This window comes from Cyprinodon tularosa, unplaced genomic scaffold (genome assembly GCF_016077235.1).
Source record: "Cyprinodon tularosa strain WSP-4 unplaced genomic scaffold, ASM1607723v1 ctg454, whole genome shotgun sequence".
NCBI classification, from domain to species: domain Eukaryota; kingdom Metazoa; phylum Chordata; class Actinopteri; order Cyprinodontiformes; family Cyprinodontidae; genus Cyprinodon; species Cyprinodon tularosa.
In genome coordinates, this window is record NW_024039179.1 from 304,388 (window position 1) to 328,848 (window position 24,461).

Here is a 24,461-nt window from a genome sequence, read left to right on the forward strand (position 1 = left end):
AAGTTCTCCCACTAAATCATGGAGGGGTCTGAAATTGTCAGCGTAGGTGAATGTCCACTCTGAAAGTCATAATAAAAAAAAAAAATCCAGAAATCACAATATATGATTTTTTTTAGCTACTTATTTGTATGACACAGCATCTCCAAATCCGAGGCCATTGTTCTCCACCAGAGAAAGGTGGATTCCCCTCTTCAGGTCAGTAGAGAGTCCTTATCTCAAGTGGAAGAGTTCAAGTATCTCTGGGACTTGTTCACGAGTGAGGGACGGATAGACCGTGAGATTGATAGACAGATCGGTGCGGTGCCGACAGTGATGCTGTCGCTGTATAGGATTGTCGTAATGAAGAGGGAGATGAGTTGGGGGAAAAAGCTCTCGATTTACTGATCGATTGCAACGTTCCCACTCTCACCTATGGTCATGAGATCTGGGTAATGACCGAAAGGACAAGATCACGAATGCGCATGGCCGAAATTAGTTTCCTTCGCAGGCTGGCTGGGGGCACCCTTCGAGATCGGGTGAGGAGCTCAGTTACCCGGGAGGAGTTTGGAGTCGAGTCATTGTTCCCCCACATCCAAAGGAGCCAGCTGAGGTGGCTCGAGCTTCTGTTCCTAATGCCTCCTGGTCACCTCACTTGGGAGGTGTTCAGGGCATGCCCTTTTGGGAGGAGGCCTCCTGGAAGGCCCAGGACACACAGGGGGGACTATGTCTCTGTGCTGGCCTGGTGTCGCCTCTAGGTCCCCCCAGAGCAGCTGGAGGAGGTGTGTGTGGGTCGGAAAGTCTGTGCATCTTTGCTTAGACTGCTGCCTCCTCGATCCGGCCCCAGAAAAAGTGGAAAAAAATGGATGGATTTGTACGATACACCTTCAAATAAGTATTTGAACACCATTCTATCAGCTAGAATTCTGACACTCAAACACTTGTTTGTCTGCCTTCAAAATATCCAACTCCACTCCATTTTTTATCCTAAATTAGAAGCACCTATTTGATGTAGTTAGCTACATAAAGAAACCTGTCCACCCCATACAATCAGTACGAATCCAACGACTAACATGGCCAAGACCAAAAATATTACACCTCCACAAGGCTGGAAAGGGCTAGGGGTGAATTGCCAAGCAGCTTGGTGAAAAAAGTCCACTGCTGGAGCAATCATTAGGAAATGAAAGAAGCTGACTGAAAGATGACTGTCAATCTCCCTCGGACTGGGGCTCCATGCAAAATCTCACCTCCTTGGGACCCCAATGATCCAAAGAAAGGTCAGAAATCAGCCGAGAATTACATGGGAGGTGGTGGTCAATGACCTGAAAAGAGCTGGAAAACCCGTTTCCAAGGGTACTGTTGATAATAAACTAAGACGTCATGGTTTGAAATCATGCATGGCACAGAAGGTTCCCCTGCATAAACCAGCACATGACAAGGCCAGTCTTAAGTTTGCCAAAGACCACTTGGTTGATCCAGCGGTGACATGGGAAAAAGTCATGAGGTGAGATGAGACCAAAATAGAACTTTTTGGTCATAATTCCACTTACCGTGTTTGGAGGAAGAAGAATGAAGGGTGCCATCCCAAGAAAACCATCCCTACTGTGAAGCATGGGGTTGGTAGCATCATACTTTGCGAGAGATTTTTTCCACATGGGACAGGGCGACTGCACTGTAATAACGAGAGGATGACAGGGACAATGTATCGTGAGCTTTGGGGTAATAACCTCCTTCCTTCAGTGAAAGCATTGAAGATGGGTCGGGGCTGGGTCTTCTAACACTTCAATGACCCGGAGCACACAGCCAGGATAACCAGCAAAGGAACATTTCAGGTCAGCCATACAGCAGCACATTTTGAGGCAGGTATGTATGAGAGTCGAACTGGGAAAAATTTCTTCACGGTAACATCCAGTATTTTAGGCAGAGAAGGATGCTTATGCATTAGGTTTATTACACAGTCACTACGCATTACAGAGCCAGTATAGCTGCCAATACTTGGGCTGTCTCAGTAGAAGAAATAGTACCAATAATATTTATCTGTAAAATTAACATTTTCAAACTAACTGAGATGTAAATGTTATCTGCAACAAAATTCCAAAAATGACATTTTGAAACGTATTTATTTTTTTCTTTACCAGAGCCTTGCAAGAACTGCCTGTAGGAAATAAATGGACCACAGTGAATCCCAAATGCAACTTTTTCTGTGTTCAGTTAAGTTCTGAATTTAGAAATCGCATATGGGCGCAACATAAAGTCAAATTTCGGGTTCCAAGTTCATTGATACATTGGATGTGGTTGTTAATATGTGCTTAATAACAGTGCCAACTGCTTTTTGCCAAACAAGCTATAATTACATTATCTGCATTTTTAGAAACTTAAGCAACCTGTTAACTCACAGATTGAATTGCCATGTGGGTTTTTAAAGATTTGTCAAGATACAAGTCATTAGAAATAAAAGGTTTATTTGCACACATTGTTGTTGTAAAACCTCAGTATTCTGATTTCTATGGGGACTCCAAACCATTTGATTTTCAAAGCTCTTAAAAAGAACAACATAACAGCTAAGCAAAAATGCTGTACAAAAATGTAAGGCAGCAAACAGAAGTGAAACAATAAAACAGTTGCAGAAAAACACGTAGGAGATACAGGAGATTTAAAACGCTAGAGTAAACAGAAAGAGGACAAAAATTAGCCGTTCTCAGCTTAAAGTCAAAGAGAAAAGGTGTTTGTATTTTATCTTTCTTTTTTTTTTGTTTTAAAAACAGAAAAAGATGGATCCTGCCTGCTTGACCTCGAGCACCAGCTTGCTTTGATTTAGGAACCAAAACAGCAAAGTCTCTGTTTCCTTTGGGATTTATGGAACCTCAAAGGCATCTGGTCAGATGATCAGAAAGCTTTACGTGGCACCATCAACTACAAAAAAAGGAAACAATAAGACTATTGTAATAAATAAAGCCCCCCAAAATTTTGAAAAATATTTAAAACTGAACAGGAAGCTAGTGAAGTGAAGCTAAAACCTTATTTTATTTGCTATTTATTTATTTGTTAATATTTAATTATACCAGTTAAAAGCATTTTTGTACCAGTTTCAGACATTTAGGTTGGAGTTCCTTTTTAAAACCTAATTTAGTAACATTTTTATGTGGGACCAAAGAGAAAAAGATGATGCAATTCTGTAATTCTTCTCAGCATCAAACGGGGAGCCATGGCTTAAAAAATTGATTATTGAAAACCAAAGGATGATGAGGGTATTTTAATAAACTAAAAGTCCTGATGCAATGTTAGTTTGAAATACTGTTCATGATGAAGGCACTTAAGAAAAAAACTGAAATCGTATGTCCTAACAGTAATCTTGCCTGGTTATGTAAGGCTCAGCTAGTCCAAGATTTACTTTTTTCTGTAAACTGTATGAACACAGTTTCATACAGTTTACATCAGTTTACAAACAGGACGCTGTTTGTAAACTACAGCATTCTTTCAATGGTTTATATTTCTACAGCGGAGGTCTTTTAATATCACTCAAAATATATTTTATGTAGTGAATGTTCTGCCAAAATGTTGCATCCAAAATAAATCATGTTGCACACACACATATATTTCTTGATTAGAAAAAGTTCACATATCTTTTGACTTGGAAAAATACGTTTTTATTTTTATTACCTCTTGAGATTTGAAAATCTCAAGCCTTGGGATGCAACTTGTTTTAACAGCTGTACATGCAAGTAGATGTGTCCCAGCTTTAGAAGTTCTGTGCCTTAAAGTGTGCCAGAAGTAGATGATGGTTTTATAATAGGCTAGAAGGTGATTAGACAGACAGAGAATGATTGTAAATGACAGTAAAATGAACAGCCAATGGTTTAGAGCAGAGGTCTTCAATGTTTTCCAGGCCAATGACCCCCAAACTGATGGCGAGATGAAGCATATATATATATATGTTGTATGAAATTGTGTGATATCAAACTGATCCTACAGTATACTCACTCTATTACATACCCCCATACCCCCCTACAAGATCCGTGAATCGTCCTGAGGTTTGCTCAATTTCTTTGATAAACTAGTTCTGCTGTTGCAACATCTGGCTGCAAATAATGTTTTTTTCCACAATATACCTATAGCAAATGAAATTTTGCTGCAAATGTTGCTGTTTACAAGCTCATAGTGTGATCTGTGCCCCCAGGAATTAAGAAAAACCTACCTATTTTTGTTAAGGTGTGTTTACCTCTTCTTTCTGTGACCCTACGGGACCCTGCATGGGGATCGTATTGGTTGATTAAACTTTTTTTTATATTCCCCCCTGCAATTTTTGCCACTAATTGAAATGTCTTTTAAAACACGATAACATGAATTTAACACACTGTATTGGAGGCAGTCAGTCATCAATGCACACATCCAGCTAAACACAGGAGCTCTTTCAAGCTGGGCACCGTTTATTTCACAACACCTGTCCCATCAACGAGGAATCAGAATCCATCCATTCATTTTCTGACACGCTTTATCCCAAGCGGTTTGCTTGTGGACATTCTGGTCCTCAAAAGAATGTCCTTTGTCCACAAGGTGTAGTCTTGTCCAGAGGAGGCCGCTCTCCTGTGTTGGGCCATGCGTCTGTGGAGAGGTTGTTTGGTTTCTCCAATATAAAGATCAGAGCATTCCTCGCTGCACTGAACAGCATATACCACTCCGCTCATATTCGTTTCATTTTTGGTTTTATCTTTAGGATGCAAGAGGATTTTCTCCAAAGACAAAATCCCAGTACATTTCAAGGCTAGTGCATCCTAAAGATAAAACCCCCAGACCGAATATGAGCGGAGTGGTATATGCTGTTCATTTTGGATAAAGAAGATAGGTGGTTTGAGAGGGGCGTGAAGGAAGCCATCTATGTTAAGAGAAAAAAAAAACAACTTTAAACAGAGGTGGTGGACTTCCAAAATCATACAATTCAGTCATAGATATGATCCCTTCCAGATATCACCACACCCCCCACCCCATAACAGAGGAACAAAGCACCTACCCTACCTCTGCAGCCATCTTAGCTTCGGCTTGTGGAACTCTCTGGGCGGCATCCACTGCATGCTATAGAAATTCCTCCGGCTGGATTCCACTCTTCCACTGGGCTTGGACTATACTTTATAACCAGATTAGTGACTCACACACTCATTCTTGTCCTCCGTCAAGGTTACATGGTCACGAACTTGTGTTTTCTTGGGAATCCTCGCTGGACTAATCCATAGTGCCAGCATGCTTTAAGTGTGCCACCATCATTCCGGTCCAAAAGAGACCTCAGGTCACCTCATTTAATGACTACCAACCTGTCGCACTGAATCCTATCATGATGAAGTGCTTCGAAAGGCTGGTTAAATAACGAGTCAATATCACCATAAGGTGCCTTTGAGACTCCCCCCGCCCCCCCAAAAAAAGATACGATATTCCATTGAACATCATATATATTGTATTAAGTATATGTTATGCTGTTAGAAATACATATTGGTCAAGCTCCCACACTTTTTATAAATTAACTGCAAGCAGACAATTTACATGCAAACAGCAAAATATGTCCACCCTGTCATGGACAATTTTAAAACAGAGTAAATACATTGTAATTACATAGTGATTATAAAATGCAAATTTCCAGAAAACTATTTAGTCCCTTTCTCAACAATACATTTTAGTTAATGGGAAAAGTATTTGGATAATAATGAAATTATGTAAAACTATTTGTTTCTCTATACAATCTGCGAGAGTTGCACTTTCTTTTCTAAATAAAATCTAACAACAAAGATATCTGGTCAAATTTTCAAACAATACTATTTGGCCCTTATTTGCTTATAAAGGAATCACACAAAAGATTTTGCTAACTTGTGGAAGTAATTTGTTTATTTTCATAAAACATGAAAATAACAGGGTGGACAGAGACATGACAGGGTGGACCCTGGGCATGACAGGGTGGACATGTTGTGGAATGTCATTGAATTGCCCCATAGATGCAAGGAACAATGCAAGAAAATTGTGTAAAGAATGTGTAAAAAATGCCTTTTCCCATGTGCTAGTTGAACAGACTAGTTTTGATCCACTCTACCTGCATGCAGCCACTGAATAAAGATGCCCAAACTGAGACATTAATGTGGCCTTCTAGCGTTAAACTCTGCACAGTGAAAGTCAAACATTCAACTGTAGAACAAAAAGAAAACATTTTTTAAGTGGAGAACAGGTGATTTGAAAAAACAGAATATTTCAGAAAGATCACTTGGAAGCATCTCCAAACAATCTCTCCCTTTCTGAAGAGACATGGCTCGCTCAGTTCTGCAGTTGCTGTTCCACATACTTCCACGCAGACGCTTCAATCTGTAAAGAGCGCTTGTTCAGAGCCTGTGGTTCTGGTGTTAGGCAAAGTACCTGCCAGTCATGGTACCAGCAGATGTCGTCCCGAAGACCTGGCCATTTGAACTGGTTTATGCCATGGCATTGCATACACTTAACTTTCACACTATGCCCTTCTGCATCCATGATGATACCTGGGTATGCTTCCTTGTCATAATTAACAACGCACCACTCTCCAATGTGCTTGACTTCAATCATTTCTGGTCTCCTAGGATTATCTGGTGTCTTTCCACATGCTGGGGACTTGTCAGATGAAACAGGAACATTAGCTAGAGTGACCTCTTGAAGATTAAAGCAGGGGTAGTCCAAAACACCTTTCTCCCTTTTACATAGACATGAAATGTCTCTGTATTTCATTTGGCTGGGTGTCAGACTGATAGCTTGGTGGATTCTCATAGTGCCTTTTATGGCAGCTATTGCAGGTATCTCAGGCATTGATTCAATATCCCTCTCTGGGATGAAGAACAGCTTGACAGATGTGTCCAGGCTTTCAGTTTGTTATACAAGCTCTGGGCATCCGGAATGTCACCTCCATGGGCTACAATCCGGTCTGCTGACCTCTTGAGGGCCCCACCTACACCGTCTGGTGCCCCCTTCCCATGATTAGCCTCAAAGAAATTCCATGTTATTTCTTTGAAGCCATACTTGTAGGGTTCCGTTGAGAGGTAGAAGAAATTTCCCTTTTGTCGATACTGGTTATACTATGTGTGGAGAGCATCCATTCACCATCTTTATCTCATTTTTGACGTAGGTGGCATTTAGAGGCTTTTGCATCTGAACCCTTCATATGTCACTTTATGGGGACATAAACAGTTGATAATTGTCCTTCAAATAAATTTAAACTTTCTAATAAGTCTCATCAGCTAAACTTCCAATGATCTAACCTGGAGAGCCCTGGCTCACGCTGATTTTCAGGAGTTTCAGCAGGGGAGTTGGGTGGTGTCTCTGACTGTAGCAAAGCACTGGCCCTGTTTCTGGCTCTGGTTCTTCTTTTTGCCTCTCTCCATTTCTTTCTTTTTGCCCTCTTCACTCTCTCACTGACCTCATCGACACCCTTCTTCTTTCCAGTCTCTCTGTCTTTTTTCCATTTGACCCTGTTGGGAGCTGGAGAAGTTCCACCTTTCTCCAGCAGAGTCCGCCGTGGATCCTTCTGAGGGAGCCTCCTGCACAGCTGCAGCCCATCAAGATCATCAGAGGATCCACTATATAAGCTGTCTTCAGACCTTGCCTCAACGCCGCAGTGTTGATCCAGTTGGTCAGCGCCTAAGCCTAGATCCTCTGAGAAACTTTGTGACTTTGAATCCAGCCCGGGTTCTAATCGTTGTCTCTGTCTTCCAGGAAACCAGTGTCTCCTCTGTGAAGCTCAGGAAGAGCTAACCTGCCGAGCCGACCCTCTGAGCCAAACCTGAAGAATCATAGAGAACTTCCATGCAGCTCAGGACTAAGAGCTGGAAACCCCTAAGCCAAGGTCTGTTCATTATAAGACGTGAGATGCTGAAGCAGCAAGCGGACTCTGCTGATGAACTCTTCTCCAGATCCAACAGTGACTCTCCCAAAGCTAACCACAAGAACCCTCAAGGTACTATCAGTTATCTTCAAGAAGATCAAGCTTCAGCTTGCAACGCTAACTGAACTGTTTCCCACGCAGACTCCGGTGAACCAGTGTCCAGGCCCAAGCCAGTACCAGTACATTCTGTGTGTTTGTTCCCCAAATAAACTTGTTAAACTTTTATTCTTGTGTCAGTCAGTGGTGTTCTGCATACTTGGGTCGCTCTTTGAGAACCCATCATGACAGACCCTTTCTTTTTTAAGGTACTTTCTTCTTCTGTCTGGGTCAGCATCACGGCGTTCCCGATATCTCCTTGCTATCTCAGCTCCTTTTGATCTCATTCCTTGAAAGAGACAATTCAAAATGTTCCATTACACATTTTAATTGGCAGTCCCTGTAAAATAGGCTTGCCTTATCAAACTAGGCTTGGTGATACAGATATCGCCAAAAAAATTGTACAAATTGTCCAATTGTCCAATTTTACTAAGTATAGCATGTACTGTTATAAAATGTGTGTAATAGCTGTTGTAATATGTGTAACATTATCAGCATGTGGTCTAAACTATGCACATGTCCTTCCTATCATGAACCATGTCCACCCTGTCATGGAAGGCTTGCTGACAGGGTGGACAATGACAGGGTGGACATTTTTGGCTAATCTTAGCATTTAAAGCTACAGTGTGTAATAATTACAGGCATATAAATTCAGAAATTTAATATATTATACATAACTATGTTATTTATCATCACCTATGAGCTCAGCCTTTTAACCATAACATTTGCGTTGCCTTAGAATTCGTTATTTATAATTACATAGGAGCGGGTCTCGCAGCCATGGAGGCTGACATCTTTGCGCTACGGCAGCGCAGAGGCAACAAACTAGCGATTGCGAGATCTCCCATGACGCTCGAAAATAACTACGGCAAGTTGAGAGAGATGAACTGAGACGGTACTGAACAGTAGATGGCAGTATTATGCCTGAGAAGCGTTTAGTCTGCCTGAAACCAAAGAAGAAGAAGAAGCAGGTATACTGCGCCTCGGTAACAAGAAAGGTAAACAAGGCGGCAGGCGTGAGTGACTTTGCAAACTGTTTGGCACTGTGTGGCCAAACATCAGACGAATGGAGGATCATGCCTACTCTGTATCACAACGAAAAGCGGCGGACACCGAACCCCCGTCATCTAAGAAGCGGAAACACGACGAGAATAAACGCAAGAGTGACAAGAAACGACAAAAAACACGGATCAACATTGGCACGGCATTTACACGATGGAAGTCACTGATGGAGGAAAAAGGTTTTCAAAGTGACGCTCAAGTTGCCAGTTTTCTCTTGGACAGGTAATTAATCCTATACACACAATTGTCTAATATCACTGCAGTTTTTGGAGTACAGGATGCTCAGACCTGTCTAAAACAATAACATGCTGCGTGATGATGCTGTTACTCTCCAGTATACTTATTCAGCAACGTCCCTGACGTTTCACAGGTAATGATTCAGTAATTTTCTGTAAAATAATTTTCTGGATATATACCTCGGTTACTTCTCTCCGGCTCCTTTGGAGATCTTCAAGCCTTTCTTCCTCTGCTCTCACCCCGCTGGCTCCCCTCCCTCGCCTGGCCCTAGCTGCACGCCCACCCCGGCCTCTCTGTCCTCGCCCTCTTCCTCGCCTTGTAACCCCCGTGCCACAAACAAGACTTGGACTCTGTAAACGGGGAATATATATTCTTCCAGCGAACACAATCTCGCTGTTAAACTAATGACTACAATTACTTCGTCTGTTTATATCACCATGCAAAGCAGCTCACCAAAACGTCACAACGACGTAGAAAAAATAACGGGTATATTTATTATCTTAAGTCTACATGAAATCTATACCCTACACAGACTAATGAAATACTATCTGTAAAATTATCTATGTAAACAAACCTCATCACTTGAGAAGGTAGGTGATGCGGACGTCGTGGAAGACATTTTGTCCCGTAACGCTCGCCGTACTGTTGGGGGGGAGAAGCGGTGGGGGGGGAGACGTTCATGTTGCTGCAGTCTGCAGTCTGACCGCTAGATGTCGCTGAAAATTACACACTGTAGCTTTAATGAGCACATGGTGGACTTTCACTTAGCAACATGCTACAGTCAGCAAGCTGACTATGTACTGATTTACAAATATATTTCAACATTTTGATAGGGTTTTCTATCAATTGATATTTACCTATGACAGGGTGGACATGTTAAGCTTGACAACATCCAACTACACACATAATATGATGAAAATTAAGAAACATAAGTCTAAATACTTACTCTGCAACTCGCCACTGCTTCAGCCTCCATTGAAGAAAGAAAAAATGCTTGTAGTGATGTCACTGAAAACATCAGTGGGTTTCTTAAAGGGACAGTTACCCCATAATGACAGGGTGGACCGCAATTTCAGGGACACATGCAAAATGTTCAATATATTTATGAAAATACAATATACATGAACAAAATGACTTGTTTTATCAAATAACTTATTGTGGACAATAAAACCATGTAAACATTTTTTTGATTTAGTATCATTTAACCCCTCATTACACACACTGTAGTTAGCCGAGCAGTGTGTGGGACATACCAAAATCACGTACATCCAATAAAAAGAAATTGTATAAAATGAAGGAAACAAATTTTAAGAGACTTGTCATTGTACTGATATGTGTGCAAGTGTTTGGCCACTTATAATAAGACCTCAGACTTTCATTATTCTGCTACATTTTCATGATGACTGAGTGAGTCTGATGAGGACACCAAAGGCACTTCATAGTGATATTGACTCTAACACATTGTCTTCAGTCTATCCTCAAAATTCAACCCATTCCAGTTTGCCTACCCATGGAATCGCTCCACTAAGGACACCATCTCCTCTGCTCTTCACCGGAGCCTAGCACACCTGGAGGAGAAGAACACTCATGTGCAGATGCTGTTCCTGGAATTCAGTTCAGCTTTCAACACCATCATCCAACAGCATCTGATGGGCAACCTCAAACAGCTGGGCTTCAATAACAGTCCTCAGTCAGTCTGGATTGGACAGAACACTTAATATGTCATCACACTAAGTACAGGCTCCCCTCAGGGCTGCGTCCTTGGCCCCCTGCTGTTTACTCTGATGACACATGACTGCGTCAAGTTTGTAGATGACACCACAGTGGTGGGCCTCATCAGAGACGACAACGGCCAGGACTACAGAGAGGAGGTGGAGCAGATGGTGGGCTGGTGCAGAGATAACAGTATGATGAACATGGAGAAGATGAAGGAGATCATCGTCGACTTCAGGAAGAATCGGCTTAACCATGCTCCACTGGTCATCAAGAGCTCAGCTGTAGAGGTGGTCAGCAGCACCAAATTCCTGGGGGTGCACATCACAGACAACCTCACCTGGACTGTAAATACCACCCCACTGGTCAAAAGGGTACAGAAGCGCTTGTACTTCCTGTGGCGGATGAGGAGAGCCCACCTTCCCCCACCCATCCTAATGGCCTTCTCCAGAAGCACCATAGAGAGCGTTCTGACCAGCTGTCTCACTGTGTGGTGTGGAGGCTGCAGCGCCTCTGACTGGAAGAAAGTGAGAAGAGTCGTGAGAACAGCAGAGAGGATCATCAGTTTCCTCTGCCCTCCATTAAAGACATTTGATCCCCGCTCTGCGTGTCCCGAGTCCGTAACATCATCAATGACCCCTCACACCCCCACCATGGACTGTTCTTCCTGCTTCCCTCTGTGAAGAGGCTTTGCAGCATTTGATGCAGGTCCAGCAGAGTCCAAAACCGATTCTCCCCTACTGCCATCAGACTGATGAACTGTTGAAAAAACTCTAAATGATGTTACAGACTCTGCATTACACTGACATCAAACCAAAATGCTTCATATTTGCACCTTATATATTTGTTTTGAAATTCTATGAAACTTCATGTTTTTTTTCTCCCAAACTGTTTACATTTGATCACTGCCGCATTTTATGAAATGGAAATGTTCTTTTCACTGCTAAGCTGCTGCTCATTCATTCACTTTCTGAAAACTGTACAAAACAAAATTTAGTTTTGTATACACTCTGTGTATACAGAGATTCCCCTCTACAGAGATTCCGGTCATTCAGTCCTAGCTGCTGAGCTGCAGAGTTTTCAAGTAGTCAATAAATGCTTTTATAAATCACTTCAGTCTGAATCTGTCAGTCTGCCTGAATTCTGGGTCCAATGTTCTGAGTCCTGACATTTTTGACTATATATCTGGTTGGATTTTTGGGCAGGTTTTCTGGGAGAATTGGTAGCAATCATCTAAAATTAGGGGATTTTATGGCTTCAGTTCAGACATTTGCTTGGAAATAATAATAATAAAAAAAAACAGTTTCAGCACCCATTTGTGTTTTATTTAAAACCATCTGCTGTTGATCTGAGATGTAATTATGATTAACTCATGCCAGTAAGTTTGTTCATCATTTTTGTATTCTTTTTTGTGTTCAGTTTTAGTCTTTTATCATGTTCTGCTTAGTAATAACCCTATGTTCCCTCCAGTGTTTACATAGTGCTGTGTTTATTACTGTTCCCACTGTCTCTAGTTTTCCATGTTTCTGTCGGACAGTTTTTTTTATTTTAAGATTTGTTTTTAAAGATGTGGGCTGCACATAATCTTACTCGCTGTAGCTCTATTTGTTTAATTTTAATCTACAAATCAGGTGAAAAAAAAAATTGTTGAATTTTTTTTCTTTCCTCTGCATCGTCGGATATGGCTTTGTTTGAATTCAATTCAAAAATACTGTAGAATTGCTTTCTTTTCATACACACAAAAGTAACAAAAGCTATGCATAATGAGGAGCAAAGAAAAGCCAAAAAACAAAGATAGACATGTTTGAACCTCTGCTTTATAAATGGATGGAAGAAAAAAAGTATTCCTTATGCAGCAGCAACACTATGGAAAAAATAGGTTTTTAGGCTAGAACATGCTTTCAAACTCATGCATGATGCTGCTGTTCTTAATCTATTTTATAGATTTTACTTTTTACTCAAGTATGAGTAAAAGAAACAACAAAACAAAACAATAAAAGTACTTCCAAAAGTATATTTTTCTCAGTTTCTCAAGTTTCCTAAATGTAAACTGGAAAACGGTAACTAATTACCACCCAGCACTTATAGCTCTATAAAAGACCTTAAGTTTATTTACAAAGGTCTTGAAAACTAAAGTAGTCATACTTGGTTGGGAATTGATTATGAGTAAAAACAATCCTTTACCACCATATTACTGATCATAGATAAGAAGAGCATATTTAGCTCCCTCTTTATAGTTGGGTTTTATCTGTTTTGGTAAGCTGTGATGACAGGCTCTGCCTCTATGTTATTTTCAGATTAGCTTTAATAAAGCAGCAAAAACGTGGTTTTCTCTTTAATATCTTTTTTTTTTGCTCACAAAAACATCAGAGAATGGAAACCTGGTCATATATCCTCCCTTCATCCCATTAGGCTACCCTCTTCGTGATGGATTAAATTTCAGCGGGACTCAAATAAAACCTTTATCAGTTTATTCTACCACTCAGAATTTCTGATTCAATAAATTTGACAGAAAATATATTTATAGGCGATGAAATCCACTTGTTAAGAATTCCCTCCATTAGTTTTAAACACATGGATCTTGATGGCTAATGAATTATAATAATTTATTTTCTAAATTGGTGCAGTTTTGAGGAAAAACTGTCGTTTTTCTGGGTATTTATAGGTTCTTCTATATTATCATAGTCTTTTATTTGGTGGTCGCTGAAAGAAAATGCTGCTATTTGATTTTAAATAAAAATTCAAGTCCAGATGCCTAAAAGCCATAATTAATTAACAACCAATGTGGCACACTGGAATCCCAGAGGTATTAGCAGTTTAAAGTGTTTTTTTGTAGCCTGATCAAGAAAAACAATGATGGTTCTCTGCTGCCACCCGTTGGTGAAACATGGAAGCCAAGCTGCCTCGCAACAAATCTTTTCTGCACTCTTTAGTTAAACAACAATATCTGTTTCATTTCAAGGGACCTGTTAGCAATATGACTGAACTAAAATCAAAGCAACAGAAGCCATCTCATAGAACAGATCAGCACACGATGTGAGCTTTTTTTCTTGGTTTCAGGAGTTTTAACCTTTCAATCAGTGTTTTAAATATAAATATTGGCATATCTAGCTCAGTATCTGATTTCTTACTAACTTATAAAGGTTATCGTGTATTTGCATTTTCTTGTTCTCCAGTTTCACTTGTCATCCCTTACTTGAAGATCAGCCTGGCAAAAAGCAGCATCTAATGTCTATTGTATATTACAGGACAGTGGATAGTTAGTACTGTAAGCAAATCTAAGGGAAATTAAATTCTTCATAAAGGAGATCTGATTTTATGCCCTATCTATGTCAAAACAGGGTTATTTTGCAAACTCTACTATATGATTTAATGGGACTATTAGTGTTTAGTGCTCTGATATATAGACATCTATTTAACTGCTGCAGAACAGCAGCTTCTGGTCTAGCCTTCTAGTCTAAAGCTGGGGTCTGCAACCTTTTTCCAAGGAGCCATGCTTTCCCAAGTCTACCTAAGATTGCAAGTTAAAAGTTTAAGATGTGGATTTGCATGGTTAGATAAACAAAAGACACCTATTTGAGAAATGGCTACTTCTAATTTCTGATGAATATGATATAGGAAATGTGTTCTAAATAGCTCTTTTTTAGAAAAAAAAAAACCCCGCTCATTTATTCATTAATCAATTTATACATCTGTATATTTATTTATTTCAGTTTTTTTTTTTTTTTTTTGTTTAAGTCGTTTACAGCTTTTTTGGAAGGACCAAAGCCCCTCCTATAACTCAAATACACTTGAAATTAACACTTCTTTTTTTTAACACCTGAGTTTTCTAAATCCCACTTTTCAAATAAAAAATCAGTCGTTTATATTTCTATCTAGGAAAAGTTGCATGAATCCAATGAAGAAGTGGTTAATTTTGATATATTTAGAAGGGGTGATGATAAATATGGAGGGTATTATTAATCTTATTTCATCTGTTGCGCAGAATTAATTTATTTTATTTAATTAAACAAAAAAAATAAATAAAAAATTATTTTAAGAACTTTGTATCCCACAGCGGTGCTTTCCGATAATTAAAGCGCCATCCTGCAGGTGAAACGATATCTATGGGTGAAACACCAACTTCAAAGCGAAGCTGATATCTCTGATTGACCCTGTTCGCGCTCCGTAGTTCTCAAATGAGGGTAGCTGTCAGGTTACCATGCAACCTGATAGAGCATAGACTATATAATTTGTCTTTCCGCGTGATATACATGTTATTAGACACGCTAACTTCACCGTATTTATTTACCTGCTGTGTTTAGTCAAGTTTGTGGCGCACTTTAAACCTTTTTCATCGAATAAATTAGACCAATCATTGTAGGCTAGTCTGCTTCAGTTAGCTAACCGACGACAACGTTGTTATTAAAAAAAAGAAGCTAAACTCTGTTAGTTTGCTGGGTTAAAGTGAGGTGGCGCTGCTGACAGTCAGTTTGTGGGACATTAAAAACAGCGACCTTTCACAATGAATGTCGCTAAAAGTGGTTATCGTGTGTTTTCCGCGAACTCCTCCGCTGCTTGCACAGAGTTGGCTAAGAAGATAACAGAGTGAGTCCTCCACAGCACTAGTTAATGTTTAGCTTTACCCGCATGGATCCAAACACTTAGGATGGTGGAGGTGTAACTACGAACTGTTACTAAAAATATGAAACAAGTCAAAACTTGTTCTGTTAGACATGATGGTGAATGTAGAAAAAGCCTCATAGATCAGAGTTTACACAGTTGATGAAAAAGTGCATCTTGTTTTTCAGGAGGTTGGGTGTTGAACTGGGAAAGTCTGTAGTCTTTCAAGAATCTAACAGAGGTAAGTTAAAAGTAATTAGTTAAATAAAAAAAAAAAGTCCTCCATGCAAATAAATGATTACTAACTTGTATTTTTACATCATGTTTGCAGTTTATCTAAACTTCTTTGACCTACAACTTTGCTCTAAGAGTATCAAGTAGTACATAGCTATATACTATATATTGTATATAGCTATAGATCCTGTATTCTGTATATGTATGTAATTTGTCTGCACCATCAACACAAAATCATATTCAGTGTAGGCGTTGACGACATTTTTATTTCAGAAGATGGGGGGGCGCAAGTGTTTTTTAATATGACTAACTTCAGCATGTTTGAGCATCCAATCAACCTGATTCAGTGGCTCATCAGATGTTTGTAAAGTGAGCTTCTCAGGAGTGACAGCTGTGTGAGACAGCCAATCACACAAGACGAAACGGCGGGCCAATTAGGAGCTTTTGTTTTCCGCATGGACCAAGTGCTGGATGGATGTACTGTAGTGTAACATTGTTTCTGGACAGAAAAACGTGCAGGGGACCAAAACGGACGTTTGAAAAAGTGCAGGGGACTTGCCCCCCCCATTATTACTTCCATGGTTGTAAGAGCAAACCTACTTTGCAAAAAACTTGATTCTGATTCTGATCAAAGGCAATAAACTACAGAACTGGTATAGGTTTTTTATGGATTATTCATTTGTTGTTTGCTTAAAAACATTGTAGAATTGCTAATTTTTTTATGTAAATAACTAAACATTAAATCCATGTGAGCATTAAGCAAAGGGTTAAGCATAGGGACCATTCTTTAAACAATATCTGATAAATAATATAGTAGACGGACAAAGATAAAGAAGTTGTTTCTATATATTAAAAGTTCTCGTTTTCTTTTGATGTAATGAATTGCCTTTAAGGTTGTTATGCAAATGGGGTACTTTTAAATACAAACCATTCATAAATTGTAATTTTTCCTCCATGTTCATATATATATAGCTTGTAAAGGCTATAGAATGTATAGATTATTTGAAGTTAAAGGTTTAAAAAAGATTTGTGTAAAAAGATTAATCAACAAATTATATATATAAATATATATTTTTATTTTTTTTCTCCTTAAAATAGAGACAAGAGTGGATGTCAAAGAATCTGTTCGTGGGCAGACCATCTTCATTATTCAAACCATCCCAAGGTGAGTACATGAAGCCTGCTTTTTTTCCCCCCAACATGACTTTTCTTCTTAATTTAAGCCATAAATTCGTTTTCCTCCTTTTTTTATTTCTTTAACTAGAGATGTCAACACAGCCATCATGGAGCTCCTTATCATGGCTTACGCTCTTAAGACTTCCTGCGCAAAGAACATTATAGGAGTGATTCCTTACTTCCCCTACAGCAAGCAGTGCAAAATGAGGAAGAGAGGCTCCATAGTGTGCAAACTGTTAGCTTCAATGTTGGCAAAAGCAGGTAAATTAAAAAAGAAACCAAAAAGTGACCAATTGATTTTCTTTGAAGTCTCTCTAACTATAATGTGATTTCTCGGCTGAAGGATTGACACACATCATTACCATGGACTTGCATCAGAAGGAGATCCAGGGCTTTTTCAGCTTTCCAGTGGATAATTTGCGTGCCTCCCCGTTCCTGATTCAGTACATACAAGAGGAGGTAATTGTCCAACTGTAATACGTTCCTGTCTTTATCTAATGGCATTGAAATATCCAAACGATTGAGGCAATCAGAGTTTGAATTAAATAGTAACAAAAACTTTGTTTAATTCTGGTAGATTCCTGATTACAGAAATGCCATAATTGTGGCAAAGTCCCCTGCTGCAGCTAAAAGGTAATAGATGTTTATTAACAATGTTAATTTTACATCAAAACCACAGCAGAGTGAAAAGGTATTTTTATTTTTATTTTAAACTCTTTCTTTATTTCTTTCTGTGTCCTGTCTTTGCAGGGCTCAGTCCTACGCAGAACGTCTCCGTTTGGGTTTGGCTGTGATCCACGGCGAGGCCCAGTGTGCAGAGTCGGACATGGCTGACGGAAGACACTCCCCACCCTGTGTGCGGAACACCACAGGGCACACAGGCCTGGAGCTGCCCTGTAAGATCCACCTCTGTCTTTGTTTAGCATACATTTTCTTACTGTGTCATATTTTTTTCTTCTGCCATTTTTTTTCTTAATCCAGGACCTTAAAAAATGAAACATGGTACAAGTTATCATTCCTTTTAATACGTTATAGTTATCGGTACTCTCATCAGTTTTCCTACTCTAAATTACTTTTTACTTAGATTGGGAAAATCAAACTATCACAAAATATTAAAGAAATTTCAAACACTGGAATGTAGCCATCAATAATATACCATTCTTTACCTTTCTGTGAAGTGTTTTAATGTCTGCTTTAAAAAGGATAGTTCCCCTTAGCAGTCTAATGCAACTTCTATATGAGCCGCCCCCTTTTAAGCTGATGATTGTGCTGTTTCTCACTCATACCATCACTCATACTCAAAGAATTGATTTATATCATCGCATGATTTATTACAAAGACACACTACTTGTACTCACAATGCATCCTCAGTGAGCTACAGTACCTGATTTGCAAATAGTCCCCCCCTCACACAGGAAAAAAAAAAGATTGTATATTAAAATCATTAATCTTAAGAGTGCTGGTGTCTGCAGGGTCTCACTGTGGTCTGCTTTTATGTCACTTATACGATGTGGTATGAAAATGCCTTGGTGTTTTGCAGAGCTAGATGATAGAATTTCATATACTGGGCTCTTAATGCAATTGCTGAGGAGAAGAACACACATCTCCAAATTGTGCATATAGCTCAGCTTGGTGCTAAGAGTTCCTCAGGTTGCAGATTGGAAAAGGTGGTTTTTTACTCTATCAAAGAAAAAGCATTTCAGAGGCTCATCAGAAGAAGAATAGTTATAAAAAAGTTGCAGAAAACAAAACTTAGAGACTTATTGTCTAATCAACTAACAGTGGAAACACTTATTGGATTTTAGGTGCATGATTACTACTGATTACAGTCGTGGTAATACTCACACTGAGCATTGACCCAGGTAAAAAGCACTTTTCTGTACTGAAAAAAGCGAAAACTGTATTATTGCTAGATCCTGATTACTCATGAAAAGAAGCTTATGATGTGTGTATTTTGTTGTTGTTTTTTAAAGCAGGGCTTAAGATGCTACTGAAGAAGAAGAAAACTTCTATAACGAATTGAGAAATAACACAGATTAGGACTAAACAAGCATGTCCAGACATAAGGTCTCAGCCACCATCTAGCCGTGTTCTCACGGTTTTAAAGGTCCTGGAAAAAGTTACGTGGTCATAATCCGGCATGAATGGGGTCTAAAAAGGGAGATATTTAACATAACAAATTCCTCAGATGGTTCCTACCCCAAAGGGCAGAAAATCCGAATCAAATGAGTGTTTCATTGGCAAATGACTCCTGTAGAATATTCTTTATAGTTCCTTATGTTTCCATGCCTAACTTTGAAGTTTCCAAAATCCATTTGAAAATATTAACTGAAGAGAATTAACGCTTTGTTTTAGCCTTTGATTCAGTCTGCTTTATTAACATTTTTTTTTCCTATTGCTTTCAACCCAAATAGTTTTTTGTCTTGGCATAAAATGTGTATCGTGTGTTATACTTGTGCATTTGTGTTAATGTGGTGTTTGTCGACAATAGCAGGCAAACAACAAGCTCCGTTCCCTGGCATAGAGCTTCCAAGTACGACTTAAATTTAATTTACATCTGACCATGAAATGATTCCTCTTCAAATTCCTCCACAATTTGTGCATGCATAGCAGAAAAAAAGGGTTTGTGTTTGCATCTTGAGAAGCATATAGTCTGGACTCATGAGGAGGAGTTGGTGAAATGTAAACTTTTTAAATAACTGAGCTGAAAGTACTTTTTTTACTTCTGTTTTTTTTTTTTTCAATTGGCTGTTTGATCTCCACTTTAACTCTAAGCCTGCGTGCCGTGTTTGGCTTGACAGTCGATACCATGTTCACTGCACCTTCCTATGATTCCAGATAAACTACTTCTACCAGATCACCAAACCCCTCTTTGGTTTTGTTGTGCTCTCATTTTAGTTCGTAATCCTTAAATCAAACCAGAACTGCGTCAGTTTTATTTTGATCTTCTCCTTTTTTCTTGTTGGACTCATCTTGCCAATCAACACATGCTGCCTTTTTTAAACCACTCTTAACCCTTTTTCATGATTGCATGTGAGAAAACAATGAAGCATGCTTTAAGGATCTGTTATTAGAATGTCAGCAGGAATATGACAGTTTACAGATTACAGTTTTAAATCTATGACTGTCAGCAGATGATGAATTTTGGCAGGTTTTTACTCCTCTTTTGTCACCACAGCGAAAATCTAACCAGGCGTTTTTCAGGTTGTCACATAAAGCAGTGCATCTTTATTTTGGAGAACTGTGTATCTTGATCAAAAATGTGGACTCTGCTGTTCTTGGGGTACAAAGTAATTCCGGGTTTTCTGATTCTGAGGGGCTTGTGAAATTCAGTGTTATACAAGGCATGCTTTTCCTTTCTCTGCTTTAAAAAAACTCTTCCTTCACAATCAGCTTTGCTCGCTGATTGTTTTAAAGTTGATTGTTTCCTAAAGCCCTCTGATTGTCTGCATTTACATGCACACCGCTATTTATGCATTTTTTTTTGTAGTTCATCTAAAGGTTTTTCATAAAACCAAAGCTAATGAAAAGCTATTTACTAACCCTTCCTCAATCAATAACATGCATCATTTCCAATGCTTTAGTATGCTTTAGTATTTCTCTTGTTTTCATATAAGAGATGCATATGTACAGATCTGCACAGGAAATTTACATACACTCATCACTAATGTGAAGGTCAAACTACCATATAAATTGTGTAACTTCAGTCCTTTTTAAGCTGTAAACTGGTCACCTCCTTTGTGCGGGCATGATTCCAGATTTATGGAAGGCTGCACCCAGCCTTGTGCTGTAGGCTGGATTGTCGCGAGATCTTAGGTTTTCAGTCTCACAACAACTGGTAAGATATTTTTTTGTGCTGAGGTTTGGGCTTAGTTTGGATTGTGTAATAATGCTGGTCGGGTTAAGATTAATCATATAGTGCCATAAATATACATGCATTCATACTGCTAAGGTTTGGAGGAATGGTTGGTTTAAAAGTACATGCATTTTGCAAGTGTTTAAACTTTTTTTTTTGTATAATTCCGACTAATTTCCTTAGAAGAAAAAAAAAGTAGAGGCTATTCTCCCATCTTGGCTTCACAGCACTCACTAGGCTCTTTTTTTTTTCTTATTATAATGCATCACTTTTCAGTAGAATTAAAGATAGGAAAGATTCCAGTAGCTGAATGATGGAGAGTTTGATCCAAGTTCCCCTTTTCCAGAGTCTGTCGGTAAGATGCTCAGACTGTCAGTCCGTCATAAATGGATGAGACATGAAACTCAAACCTCAGGTTGATTATAGGACCTCAGTTAGGTCAAGTGAACCCAGCATGTATGGTTTTGGACTAAGGGAGGAAGTAAGGGGTCAGAACTATACCTTGGCTTTGGGAATTTAAACCCTTTTGGTTCTGATAGTAACAGTGCAGCAGGTTACCTTTAAGTTTCTGCACTGCCTTCCCAAATCTCCAACTACTTTATTACCAGGAAACTGACCCGCTTTAATGAGCTCTGCTGCATCTGATGTGAAATGTGATTAGATATTGTGCCAAAATGATGTCAGAAGCTTAAGCAGTAAAGTATGAGTGTATGTAGACTTCTAAGTGTACCTCTAGATGGCAGTGTAAGTCTATGTATTCAGCAGAGGAGGCAGATGAGTATATTTATGTTGTCAAGCTAAACAATGGCATGAGTGCATGCTTTGAGTCTTTACTAAGAACTTTGATAGTGACTTATAAAGCCAAATAGAAAGGAGGATAAATGTGTTAAAACAGCGTAGGTGGGTGTGCATGGAAAGGTAGGCTTTTTGCTGGCAGCATTCAGATTTCACTGGCTGCTCCCAGAACATTGGCAAGTGTGTATGAAGAATCGATCATCGGTGCTTGCCACTGTTGGTGCGTGTTAAACTGTCTGTTTGCAGAGTGCTACTAGAGCCTGAACCTCTGTGTGTGTGCATACAGGCTGTTTTTTCTTTTTTTTTCTTTTTGTTGGATTGGGTATCCTGGGCTGAAACTCCTTTTGTCATTTGACCTTTGCATGGCATGCTCTGCATAAGGTGTAGGCTTTCAGCTCCATTTCTTCAGAGGTAGGAGGGGTAGAATGGAGGGGGTACATGAACCACTGGCTTTAATTGATCCATCGTCATTCAGCTTAACATTTTAAGACATTTATTTAAGTATTTAGAAAAAAATAAAGTAATTTGGAGAGCTATGTTGCTCAAAACCCCTTTTCTCAACCCATTTTACCCAATCTACTTAGATTTAGTCTTTGATTTGGAAAGAGAACCATCATATATTGCTAGCTATGGTGAAAAGGTTACCTGATCTGCTTTTCATTTTAGTAATGATGGCCAAGGAGAAACCTCCGATTACTGTAGTTGGAGATGTTGGTGGAAGGATCGCCATAATAGTGGTAAGATTCACCAGATGTTTTCCCTTTTTCCTTCCCTGTTATACATCATGGCTGCAACATTTAGATCACTTTTAATATTTGAATATTTAATTACATCATAAAGGCAATTCTCCATTAGTTATGTTATTTTTACTGTTATCTGTTGCAGTGCCTCCTACAATAGCTCCCAATCCAACACCTCTCTGGTTTTGGTGTCAGTGGTTCCATTCCTGTAATTCAGAGTGGGTGAACACGTTAAAACTCTTTTAGCTACAAAGACATTTTTCTGTTTTTTTCCTCCCAGGATGACATTATAGATGATGTAGGAGACTTTGTTGCTGCTGCAGAGATCCTGAAAGAGAGAGGGGCCTATAAGATCTACATCATGGCCACCCACGGGTTACTTTCTGCAGACGCTCCTCGTCTCATTGAGGAATCAGCCATTGATGTGGTAGGAATATAGATCCTAATGGTTTTTCTGAAATGTCTATTATTTTATTAAAGTGTTCTATTGGACATGCGGTTATATTAGCTTAAACATAGAAGCTAAAGAGTAATGAAAAACACTAAAGCTTTGGCATTTTAGTCAGTATAAGTTCTTTAGAGAACAGTGTAGGATAACATACTTCCTTTTTACCTCAATCTCAGTCTGAACCGTTTCCAGTGTTTGAAAAAAGAGTTCATTGTTTTCAGCGGCATTATTTTAATAAGGCATCAGTTTCTGTTCCTAAAAGCTGCCAGGTGTTCCAGTTAAATCAGAAACATTTCTTGTTAAACTAACATTTCCCTATACTCTACATTTAGAGCGCTTAAGTTCAATATTCATACTACTTGAAGTTAAAAGCTAAAATATTTTATTTAAAGGACTGGGAAGAGGAAGATAAATGAAACAACATTTTAAAAACATCTTACTATGTGGTAAAGCTGCTTATAGCAACCAGAATGCAGATAAAACTCCAAATGGACATCAAGATATTTTTTTTTTCAAGGGAGAATTTAATTAACTTGTTGAACTTGTGTTTTCAGGTTGTTGTGACAAACACAGTGCCCCACGAGGTCCAGAAGCTTCAATGTCCAAAAATCAAAACTGTGGACGTCAGCATGATATTAGCGGAGGCCATCCGCCGCATCCACAACGGGGAGTCAATGGCCTACTTATTTCGTAATATAACCGTGGACGACTAAGGAGTGTCAATGTTGGATGCCTCTGCACCTATATTATAGGTCCTATACTAGCAAAATGCTGTTCCATGTGTTTTTGATTGACATGCGTTTGTCACCCAATTAATTTGTCCTCTTTCAAAAGCTATTAAAATTAGTATTTTGTTCCATTTCTGAAAGCATTTGTCGACTCTTGAGAAAACCTTTCATGTTCTTCCCAACAAGTCTGACGTTTATTTAAAGGTGACGTTGTAATTCGATGGTGGGCTGCTGTTGCAGGGAGCTATTAAACATCGTGTATAGTTCAATTTCATGAGAGAAGTGATCACAAGATGTTGTGAAAGTGAAGACAGTATGGGTTTCATCGTTCAACAGAAGAACTTTAAACCTGTTTCAATCGTCTGTGTAAATCAACCAGTGCCAAATCTGAGAAGCCACAGAATGAGGAAGTAAATGCATGTGAGAGACAGATGCTGCTTCGATATCCTGGGGTTGATTGTGTTAAACCTGACAAAGATCAGTGTTTGCCCACTGATAAATCTGTCTATGGGAGAAAAAAAAAAACCCCAAAAGGGGCTATGTTGTTAATTAAAAATGATTTTTTTTGTTTTTCTTGCTTCATACTTAAAAAAAAACAAAGACTAATTACAGTTATTTTGTCATACACTACAGAAGTTGATATTTTTAATAGAGAGCTCTATCTGCGGAGAAGTGATGATCTTTCTGCTTCTTATGACTACAACAAGGAAAGCAGGACAAGGCATATTTTTTTAGGGAATGCTATATTTTTTTTTCACATCGTTAGGATTTTTTTTATGAGAATCCCATGCCAGTGCTTTGAAATTATTTATTGCATGATCAGCTGAGCTAAAGTGCAATACTAAACCTTATGTAATCTTAAAACTGTCAGCTGTTTAACCAAATATATATACCGTATTTTCACGACTATAAGGCG

General features: G+C 39.0%; 1 protein-coding gene across 2 annotated transcripts; it reads left to right on the top strand.

The window, feature by feature from the left end:
* Positions 1-15,128: 15,128 nt before the first annotated feature.
* Positions 15,129-24,071, top strand: LOC119793531 (phosphoribosyl pyrophosphate synthase-associated protein 1). Of its 2 annotated transcripts, XM_038300732.1 has the most exons (11): positions 15,129-15,553; positions 15,757-15,809; positions 16,901-16,967; positions 17,067-17,239; positions 17,322-17,437; positions 17,556-17,611; positions 17,729-17,874; positions 19,470-19,511; positions 22,296-22,366; positions 22,650-22,796; positions 23,372-24,071. In XM_038300732.1, exons 1-11 carry the CDS (start codon positions 15,471-15,473, stop codon positions 23,528-23,530), a joined length of 1,113 nt encoding a protein of 370 aa, XP_038156660.1. In that variant the 5' UTR covers positions 15,129-15,470; the 3' UTR covers positions 23,531-24,071. The 2 variants fall into 2 exon arrangements, with proteins under 2 accessions (XP_038156660.1, XP_038156661.1); XM_038300733.1 differs by lacking the exon at positions 19,470-19,511.
* The last annotated feature ends 390 nt before the right edge of the window (positions 24,072-24,461 follow it).

Bases quoted from the DNA above. Each gene is read 5' to 3' on its own strand.
- LOC119793531 (XM_038300732.1), top strand. From the start codon at position 15,471: ATGAATGTCGCTAAAAGTGGTTATCGTGTGTTTTCCGCGAACTCCTCC. The intron at 15,810-16,900 runs GTAAGTTAAAAG...TCCTTAAAATAG, and splicing joins CTTTCAAGAATCTAACAGAG to AGACAAGAGTGGATGTCAAA. The intron at 16,968-17,066 runs GTGAGTACATGA...TTCTTTAACTAG, and splicing joins ATTATTCAAACCATCCCAAG to AGATGTCAACACAGCCATCA.